Source organism: Chinchilla lanigera, unplaced genomic scaffold (assembly GCF_000276665.1).
Source record: "Chinchilla lanigera isolate Chin_1 unplaced genomic scaffold, ChiLan1.0 scaffold00011, whole genome shotgun sequence".
In the NCBI taxonomy this organism is placed as follows: Eukaryota; Metazoa; Chordata; class Mammalia; order Rodentia; family Chinchillidae; genus Chinchilla; species Chinchilla lanigera.
Genome location: NW_004955412.1, coordinates 34,681,606 through 34,691,733, shown reverse-complemented (window position 1 = coordinate 34,691,733; position 10,128 = coordinate 34,681,606). Strand labels below are relative to the sequence as shown.

The 10,128-nt window shown below is 45.9% G+C and overlaps 1 protein-coding gene across 4 annotated transcripts; it reads left to right on the top strand.

Moving 5' to 3' along the window:
• Positions 1–2,570: 2,570 nt before the first annotated feature.
• Positions 2,571–7,436, top strand: Spata19 (spermatogenesis associated 19). 4 transcript variants are annotated; one of them, XM_005378581.2, is made up of 7 exons: positions 2,572–2,735; positions 2,912–2,968; positions 3,388–3,480; positions 3,639–3,730; positions 5,601–5,678; positions 6,135–6,210; positions 7,284–7,436. In XM_005378581.2, exons 1-6 carry the CDS (start codon positions 2,658–2,660, stop codon positions 6,199–6,201), a joined length of 465 nt encoding a protein of 154 aa, XP_005378638.1. In that variant the 5' UTR covers positions 2,572–2,657; the 3' UTR covers positions 6,202–6,210; positions 7,284–7,436. The 4 variants fall into 4 exon arrangements, with proteins under 4 accessions (XP_005378639.1, XP_013366444.1, XP_005378638.1 ...); XM_013510989.1 differs by having other exon boundaries at positions 2,573–2,735; positions 6,135–6,226; XM_005378582.2 differs by lacking the exon at positions 5,601–5,678 and having other exon boundaries at positions 2,571–2,735.
• The last annotated feature ends 2,692 nt before the right edge of the window (positions 7,437–10,128 follow it).

Genomic DNA, 10,128 nt, shown 5'->3' with positions numbered 1-10,128 from the left:
TGTCTACAATACATAAAGAAATCCTATAAGTCAAGAAGGAAAAGATTACTAGTTCAATACAAGGGCACAAGTCTTAAAAAGATACTTCATGTACACAATGAATATGGCAAACTGTCTATAAGTAAATATGAAGTTGCATAACATTATTAATAATTAGTTAACTGCAAATTAAATTATTATTAATTACTACTACTCTTTCAGTAGATTGGTTAAATTTAAAGGACCGACAGTACTAAGTATTGACAAAAATATGGAGTAATTGTTATGGGCAGTAGATTTGTACAACCACTTTGCATTACTTGTTGGTATAGACTAATGTTGAATGTATATAAGTTCCATGATCTAGCAATTCCAGTGCCTATTAAATACTTGGAAGATTTAGTGCTTATGCTAGCCAAAAGGTAGGTATGAATGTTCACAGTGGCATTCAGTATTAAAAAGCACAATTTAGCTATAATGTAAATACATATCAATAGGAAATTTGATAAATAATTTGTGTTAAAGTAATATAACAGGATACTATCCAAAGATGAAATAACAAACTATAGCTTTACCCAACAATAACAAAGCAGCTAGTGAGAATAGAGCACATATTGTGTTTCATCTATGGCAATGGTGGTAAAAATGCTTTGCCCAGATGTCTCCTGGAATATTAGAAATGTTACATCATGTACTAAAAAAGGAAATGTTTATATATATATAATCTTGATCTAGGAATTGGTTAAAAGTACGTGTAATTCTTAACTAAGTGCATTTTTAGTACTGTAACAAAAAACAAGAATGGACTTATGCATCTGCTTCATTTGACAACATAAACACAGGATATATATCCTTGAAACTATTGAGACCTACTCCTGAAATAAGTTAGAACAAGGCAGAAGGATTAGAAGATAAAGGAGTAGAAGGTGGGGTAGATGATAAAACTTCTCTGAATGGATTTTTTTTATGTAGTTTTGGTTTTTCTATCACACTAATATTTTACTATTACAACGTAAAACTATTTCAATAAGGAGGGACACATGAGTTCCAGAAGGAGTAGCAGACACAGAGACGTGGACAGATCATCTGTCATGGTACAGTCTTTCCTGTAGAGTTAGGCTGGGACCCTGTGATAAGTATGGGCCCAAGGGCTTGAGAACAGCCTCTGAGCTGAAACCTGGAATGGCTTCCTCAATGTCCTGTGGCTCCCTCATCTTGCCCTGGTAGTCATGGAGGCCAGGCCCTGAGAAGACGGAGCTGAAGGATTGAACGTTCTTGAACCTCCCAGTTACTCCATGGAGCACAGCTATGATGAAGAGACACCCACCCTGCACTAGGGTTTGTAAAAGTGAGAAATAAACTTTTTTGATTTGGGAGTTTGTTGCTTTAACTCTCAGCCCAGCGTCACACCACAAGAGATACAAAATTGAGATGGAGAAAAGTGAGGAAACATAGTGCTATATTAAGAAAACTAGGGAGTAAGATAAAGGTTTTCTATCATCCCGAGAAAAATGAAAATAGGAACTTTTATAGACTGTAAGAGCTAGGAGAAAACTAGAGACACTATTCTATCCTTTTCATCTTAAGACAAGGAGGACCAGAGGCTGCTGATCAATCAGCAGTAGACAAAGGATTGCAAACTTTTTGGACCTTGAGAACAGTCTCAGTTCTCAGCCTCAGGCAAGGAATGCTGCAACTGCTTCTGAGGGCAGTTGGACCTTCACTTAGGTTCTGGTAGGTTATTCTGAACTCTTTTTTTTTTTTTTTCCCCTGATACTGGAAATCAAACTCACTACCTTGCACTTGCCAGGCAGGCACTGTGCCACTGAGCTAAATCCCCAGCCCCTTATTCTGAACTCTGAATGTCCTCATGACAGGTCTGAGCTGGAAAGAGCAGTCACCTGAGCTCCTTTCAGGTTTTCTTTGTCCCCAATTCTGAAGTCACAATGCAATGCTCTCCTGGTTTTCACCTTACTCTTCTTTCACCAAGCAGGAACAAAAGTAGAATAACAAGAAACATTTTTTAAAGAAGTGGCACTTTCACTGTTTACCCATATTTCTTATTGTTTATATTACTTTTTAATGATTTGGATCACTTATATAAAGTAGACAAAAATAAAGAACATACCCACAGTTGAGAATTTGCCCCCCAATCTGTGGTGTTTTTTTGGTGGACAACAAACTCTTTCCCCCTACACCCTCCCCAATATGTGATAACAACAGGAAATACCTGTGACATTGTTTTGAATGAGGGTTCAGATCATTCTGCCACACATTTATTCACTCAATTTGTAAACTTTCATTTTGCTATAGCATTGCTCAGGACTAGATAACTAGCCATCAATGTCACCTCCTGCCCTGTCCTGAGGTCCTCTATAATTTGGATAGTGTCCCCTTTGTGTCTCACTCTGGCTGATACTGCAATAGCTTATCCTTACCTCCCCCCACCCCCTCCCACTTCCACCTCTGAGCTAGGATCATCACTATGACAGAAATCTCCTGATCTTTCTTTTCCATCTCTTCTTTGACCTGGAGGTTAAGGGAGATCATTGTCACATCATCACATGTCAGCCAATCAGGACACACCTTTCTTCAACACCATCCCTGTCCCATAGGCACTATCAGGCAGCTTCAATGGAAGGAGGGTGCCAGGAAGGTGGCCTGGGATAAGTTTGAAGATGATAATTACAACATGGATGGTGTACATTCTTGCCCGGAAAGCTGTAGGACTCCCCTTCCCACCAAAGACTAGCTCGGTAAGCAGAGTTGGTGGTAGCCACATGGAATGGTTTCTCATTGATATTCTCTCCTGGTGCCCCTTACTGCACGCTGGAGAGATCTTACTATGCCTAAGTTCTGATGAGAGCACTGGGAGTAGGGAGATCTGGGTTCCTAGCTTTTCCAAGGTCATTAACTTACTGGTTTGTTCCAGGACATTGAAGTTGTGGAAAGTGAGGCTGTATCTGTAGTAGAGCATTGGCTTAAAAAAGTGAGTAAGAGTCTTCTCTGACTCAGGTACCCCAAATTCTACACAGTTGGTCCCATGCAGGGTGGGGATCTGGTGTCTTCTCTCCATACACCTGGGGAACTCTGCCTACGGTTGAGTCCAGGGAACTCTGGGACTCTTGTCTTGGTAAGAGATGCACTAGTATCACCCTAACTGGCTTTGCTTTCCAAGAGTCCTGATGGGGGGATTTCAGTGCAGGGGTGTCTCAGGAATACCTTGGGATAGGGCCAAAACTTAGGGAGCTCTCTGGACTTCACAGGCAAGAAGCAAGGAGTTTAGTGCAGGGACTGGGAGATATGGAGGATGTATGTACAGACATGTGGCATGTGTCCTGTGGAGAAGAAGTAGGAGTAGGAGGGGAGGACAAATGACAGTTTTAGAAGAAACACACTCACTTTCAGACAGAAGAGGAGGCTTCTCAAGGCATTAAGGAGAAGATGTCCACCAACGTCTCTCCCACTCGTGGCCAAGACATACACGTGACCAGAGATGTGGTAACTGAGTTTGAGCCAATTGCCCTGGGATGGAGGGCGTGGGGAGAGGCAGGACAGCCCACTGTGAGGGGTGAGCTCAGTCCACCTGCTGTTGTTGGGTGCGGTGGGGTGGGTCCGTAGTGGTCAGTAGACACATGGACTCCTGCCTCATTTCCTAGGTGAAGCACCAACTCTCAAAGGCCGACTTATGTGCAAACCCAAGTCAAGAGGTCCTGGAGGAGAGGACAAGAATCCAGTTCATAAGATGGAGGTAAAGCACACTTTTGCCCTGAGTGCAGGAGGGGAGGGCCTGTGAAAAGTCACAAACCCCTCTCTCCACAGTCCTTGGCCAACACAAACCCACAGCTGCCCTTCTCTAAGAATCAACCAAAGATGCAATCTCCTTTGGCTATGAAATTTCTTGGCCTTGCTTTGGGGTCTTATGGGAATATTTTGCTATCTTGACAGCCTCGCTCATTCCTGCACTGAAAATGACTTGAGGGTTTGGGAAACTGGGTTTACTCTCCATTTCCTAAATGCTTCTGAATACATTCAGAATTCTCTTATTTTTGTACTTGAATTGTTCAGAAATGACTGCACTTTAAAGAGCTACAAGGAAATAAGCTTTTAAAATGCAAAAGCTTGCTCTCATCCGCAACTAGGAGTGTGGCAGTTTCCCAGCACCCAAAGCTAGAATTCTGTGATGGAGCCGCACCATGGTGGCTTCAGGGCTTCCAGTTCTCCTGCAGCCCCAGATCCCACTGCCAGCCTCTTTGGGCTCTGAAGATGCTGTCTCAAGGCAGAGTGCACAGGGCCTGAGGCTGCCCTTCCGTAGGGTAGAGGCTTCCCATGCGTGTCTTCTTGCAATGTTTTTAAATCTTGGCTGTATAGTTTAACTAGATTTCAGCTTTTGAGGCAGTCTTTAGGAATCAGTCAATTATCTACACCTAGTAATTTTTGCACTCTGGACTTCCTTTGGAGATTTTAAAGTACCAGCCTCTCCTCTTGCCTTCAGTAAGTAGTCAGGAGACCCATATCTCTTGGTGAAGTGGTAGTGACTACTGCCCTTTTGATAGGTAAGTACTGGTCACTCATGGTTGCTAGCCTCCTGGAAGAAAGGAGAGAGAAAAAAAAACCCCAAGCTGTAGCCCCTGATTTCAAAGAGAGTAAGCTAGCTGGGTGACGCGTGTGAAAGTTAACTTCCGGGAAGTTGAGAGAGCAAAAGGTCCCACAGCATGGGCATTGCTGCTGTGGTCTCAGGGATGATCCTTGCACAGGCTCATTGCTTGGACTGGCTCTTCTGCAGGGTATTACGGAAATGCAGGAGCCAGGGCAGAAGCTTTGGAGAGCAGAAGGACCCTGTGCCCTGGGCACCCCTGTGCCTCAGCTGCAGGCTGCAGCCCCTTCTGCTCTGGGGGCTCCTTCCTTTCCTCAGCTGGGGATACTCCCTCTTCTTGGTGTCTTCTCTTTCTGTGGGACTCACTTGGCTCCACCCCCTGGGGGCTCATGTTCATGCTCACACGTCCTCTGCCATAAGCCTGAGGGCACTGGAAGAGGTGTCACTGCTGGCATCCCTTTTGAATGCCCCAAAGCATTAGGACATAGCATCAGCCAGGAAGGGAGTGTCAGTGAACACAGCAGCCATGGGCATCAGAGGACAGAATGGTGGCATCTGAGGGAGAGCAGAACATGGAACTTAAAAGGATGTGAAGTGGGCCAGAGAGTGGAAGACAAGCCAGGCATGATGAAATAATGCAAAAACAGCCAGGAGGTACCTGTAGCTTGCTTGAGATAGAATTTTCTTGATGCTTCTCTAAAGCTTAGTGAATATGGCAGGACAGTGAATGTAAGAGTGGATCATGGATTTAAGGGAGACGTCAGAAGAGAAAAGTCCACAGGCCACTGACCTCCTGACACTGGTTAAGGTGAGCAGCACACATTTCCCTAAACTCCCTGGAACAGCTGGCTTAGCACGACTGCTCAGGGTACTGTGCTGTGCTTGGTTAGTAAAACAGCCTTTCATGAGAGCAGCAAGGGGCTAGCTCCAGAGCTCATGGTGATGGGCATACCAGTTCTGGCAGTTTCATTCTGCCTTGTCAGAAGGAGTCTCAGCACCTGCATGTCTGAATGACATTTTGCAGCCACACCCGCATCTTCCAAGTGCCAAGCGAGATGATAGGCGAGGTCATGCAAGATCGGATCGAGCAGGTGAGACGAAGGTGAGTTGCTTAGCAAGTGGATCTGCCTTCCTATGGGGCATGTGGGTGTGGCTGCTGGGTCTGCACCAGCAATTTCTGCTGGTGTTTAGCAGGGACAAGCTGGGCTAGTGGCAGATTCCCAGCCTGGGCAACTTAGCAAGACCCTGTCTCAAAATAAAAAACAGAGTGCTGGGGATGTAGCTCAGTGTGACGGCCCTGTGTCCAATCCCCAGAAATAAGTACCACACACATGCAGGCATGAGCAGTTCCCAGGACTGCTGTCCTCTCTCCTGTGCCTCTCAATGCCTGCCAACACACAGAAGGGCCCAGGACCAGGGCCTCTTCCTAGGACCCTGCCAGGTCTGCACGTGGTGATAATCCCTGCCTTGGTGCTGTGATTTGGGAATGTGATCTGGGTAAGCTCTGCCGCCTGGCAGCCTCTCCTGAACCTTGACCTCTTTCCACTGTTCCCTGTAGCTTATCCCACCTGACCTGTGACCCAGCTCAGGACTCAGGCGTCAGATCTTCCTTCACAAACTGCTAAGAGCAACGGGTGAGAGGGCTAGCAGGTGAGACCTGGATCAAGAAGGCCGTCATCCTAGGCAGTGACAAGCAATGTTGGCATGGGGACTGTTAAGGCTTAGCCTTTCCTGTCAGTGAGGGGCCTGTGACTGAGGCAGAGGGCCAGAGCGGAGGCAGCTGCCTTGGGCTCCTGCAATGCATCCCTTAAACTTCCAGAAGGACTTGTGGTTGAGTTACAGGTTGGCCTTTCTGACTGTATTAATGGTATTACAGATACTGGAGCCGCTCAGGGGTTCACAGGCCCCTCTCGGGTTCACAGCAGTGGTCTGCCTTTCTGACAGTTCCTGGGCAGTGCTGCTGCTATCTGTTGACCTCACTTGGTGTCACAGGATTATAGAGGTGGTGTGTATGTGTGTGTGTGTGTGTGTGTGTGTGTGTGTGTGTGTGTGTGTGTAGTTGTTGGAACCACTGTAAATCAAGGGCGTGCTCGTCTTTGGGTCATAACAGTAGGGGTCTATGTGGCCTTGGGTGGTGGAAGGCCCAGGCCATTCCCACCCTGCCAGGTGAGAGGTGGCACTGGCCACTGTGGAGGTGAAAGGCATGATTTACATACAACTGGCCTCTACCTGGTTAAAGAAAGCCACGGAGATGTGACAAGCATTTATCAAGCACTTCCTCTACACCAGCTTCTGCACAAGGCACTTTGCCTATAACCAGTGGTTACACAGGCCATAGAGGCTAGGCCCAAGGAGCAGGCACAGTTCCAACTCAGCTGTGCCCTGCAGGTTACCTTGTGCTTGTGTGTCATGTCTCCATCTGCACCAGGAGTTCTACCTCAGAGCATCTCAGGGCAGTGTCTAGCAGTGGTAGATGACATCAGCTGTTTGCCAGCATCCCTGGAGATGAGGAAGAACCAGCAGCTCTCAGGCTGCTGAGGTGGGGAGGAGCAGATCCAGGCTTCCATCCCAGTTTCTGATGCAGCTCTGCCTTTCCTTTCCTGGGTTTCTGCTGTCTAGACCATTCTCTGTGAACATGGAGAACGGTAAGCTTAGAGGGTGGCATTGCATCCATGATGTGTCCCCTGGTCACTTCTCTGCCCCCCAGGTTGAAACATTCAAGGTCAAGGAGCAGCCTGTGTCAGAGGAACCTCTGCCTCCAGCTTGACCTGAAGGTGCAGACCTGGGCACAGGGACTCCAGAGGCATCCCTGGAATCCTCTCCTTGAACTGCTAATAAAGAGACACACTATTTGACAGCCTGCCCCGTGTTGGTGAGGATGCTCTGCCGTTCAGTGCTCCCTCTCTCTCTCCTTTCCTCTCTTTCTCCCTCCCTCCCTCCCTCCCTGTGATGCTCTGGGGACACAGGGCTGGAAGTCTGAGGGGGAGAAGATGGGTCCTTCCAGTGTGTGTGATGAAGACAGTGCGGGTGTTCCTGGACCCTGGGAGGGGTGCTGGTGTGGGTGGGGCAAGGAGGACTTCCTGGGGGAGGTGTTCTGAGTTGCTTCATGTATCTGTCTTCCCTCCACTTGTTCCTTCTCTAGCGTCTTACTGTTTGTAGATCAGAGTTTGGGGCCATGTGCTTTTCCTCCTCTCTGAAGAACACATATACTAGCGACAGTTTCCCTACATTTTTGTTTGTTGGAGAACATGCCTACTTCTTTTTACTTTTGAGGGATATGGAATTCCAAGTTGGTGATATTTTCTTTTACTCCACTCTGGTCTTGTTTGCATGGTTTCTGAGAAGTTGTAATTTTTTTTTTTTAATCTTTTTGAGACAATACTTCACTATATAGTTCAGGCTGGCCTTGAACTCACAGTGATCCTCCTGCCTCAACCTCTTGAGTACTGGGATTACAAGTGTGTGCCACCACGCCTGGCTATAAAAGTTGTAATTCTTATCCTTGTTCCTCTAAAGTTTTTTCCCTACTCTGCCTTCATTTAAAACATTGTCTTTGTCTTTCAGTGTCTGCAGCGTGAATGATATGACCAAGCATAGATTTTTTGGATATTTATCCTGCTAGGTGTTTTCTGAGATTCCTGGATCTGTTGTTTGATGTCGGTCTTAAATTTTGGAAACTTCTCAGCTATGTTTACTTTGAATGTTTCTGTGTTCTCTTTTCTGTATTCTCCTTCTGGTATTTCCATAACACATTTCATCTTCTGAAACTGGCCCACAGTTCTTGGAAATTTTGTTCTACTTTTCTTCACTTTGCTTTTCACTTTGGGTATTTTCTAATTATGTATTTTTTCAGTGCTGGAATTGAACCCAGATCCTTGGCATGCTAAGCACATGTTCTACCACTGAGCTATACCTCCTGCTTCTATGACTACTTCTCAGAGCTCACTGACTCCTTTGGTCAGTCTTGTCCAGTCCTCTGTCATGCCCCTAAATGATGTGTTTCATTTTGGCATAGTATTTTTTATTTCTGACATTTGATTTAGATTTTTCTGTTAGAAGCTCCAGCTCAGTGCTTACATTACCATTTGCTCTTGAGCACTGTCCACTCTTTCCATTAGGCTCCTTGGAGTATCTATCACAATAGTTTTAAATTCCCATTTGGATTGTCTCAGGCCCTGTGCCATATCTAGGTCTGGCTCTGATGCTGGCTTTGCTCCTCTAGACTGCATTGTTTTGCCTTTTAGCATGTTTGTGTTTTGTGAAAGGAACTGAGGAGGATAGGTCTTCAGTGAGAAGCTTCAGACAGACTGCGTATAGTTTGCAGTAACTGTAAGGGTCAATGACTAAAATTCCTTCTGATTTTCCTGTTCCTGCTTTCCTGGTTACCTTTGGGTTTTCCTAGAGACTCCTTCTCATGAGTCCGAGGCTTGCATTCTTTCAGGTGTGATTTCCTGCTGTTATTGGACAGTAGCCCTACTTTAATGCTTGTAGGGAGGGTGAACAGTCCACAGTCTTGGGATTAGGTCCTAGTATTTACTAAACCTGTGCTCTAGGATGTGACCTTCCCAAGGTTCTTCTCAGCTCTCCCTACTCTTGCCAATTGCTGTAAAGGCAGGAACATTAGAGAGGACTGGTTTGGGTTGGATATTTCTCTTCCGTCCTGGAAGGTTCTGGAAAAATAGCTTCCCTTGAGAGCAGACTTCCAGCTTGGAGAATAAAATGCTCTGCACATGCTTAAACATGACTGTTTCCCCTCTCTCTTGGAAGCAGGAGGGTCTTTTTTCGTCTCCATTGTGAGGGCCTGAGAAAACTCCTGGTGGTAACATTCATGATGGTGGCCCCCACAACTGGACTCTTGGACTTTCCAACACCATGTTTGTTCACAAACAGCTTCTAGCCAGGTGGTTGTCACAAGTTAGTATTTCCTGTACTGCTTGTGGCTCTGAAGGGGATTTCTCTCCCACACTTCTGCTCCAACAAGTCTCAACTCTCGGTATCTGCCTGTTTGCCCTGTGCATTCAATCTCTGATGAATTCAAGAAGATCTGTTTCAGTTTATTCAGCTTTATTATTATTGTGAAGATGGGAGTGATGACTTCTAAGTTCTTTCCAAATCAGACGAGAAATTGGGAGTCTCATTCTAGAATACTGAGTGTCTGTTAAAAAGGAGCCAATGCTTCCTGAGCACTTACTATGGGCACCTGGTCCTATCCTAGCACCTTAAATGTATCCAAGGACTTAATTGAAGCAACCTTTTCTCTCTCTCTCTCACACACACATGCACACACACACGCACATGCACATGCACATGCACACACAGTAGATTATTCTTCTTAGAGAGGAGACAACATAAGACCAAGGAGGCTGAGTATTTTGACCAAAGCTGCATTGGCCACTGGACAGTGTTAGAACTGGCCTGGCCTTCTGGCTCCAAACCTTTTTCAACCATGTATTATACCACATGTGGACCCTGGGGTAGGCCTTGTAAGGCAGCAGTAAATCAGACCCAGCCAGTCATGGTGCTGGTGGAAATTTCATTTTGACAGGAGGAGA

What these genes read in the sequence shown, in the direction of transcription:
- Spata19 (XM_005378581.2), top strand. Translation starts at nt 2,658, where the DNA reads ATGATAATTACAACATGGATGGTGTACATTCTTGCCCGGAAAGCTGTA. An exon ending in TAGAGCATTGGCTTAAAAAA is followed by an intron (nt 2,969 to 3,387) that starts GTGAGTAAGAGT and finishes ACTCACTTTCAG; the next exon opens with ACAGAAGAGGAGGCTTCTCA. An exon ending in ATCCAGTTCATAAGATGGAG is followed by an intron (nt 3,731 to 5,600) that starts GTAAAGCACACT and finishes GACATTTTGCAG; the next exon opens with CCACACCCGCATCTTCCAAG.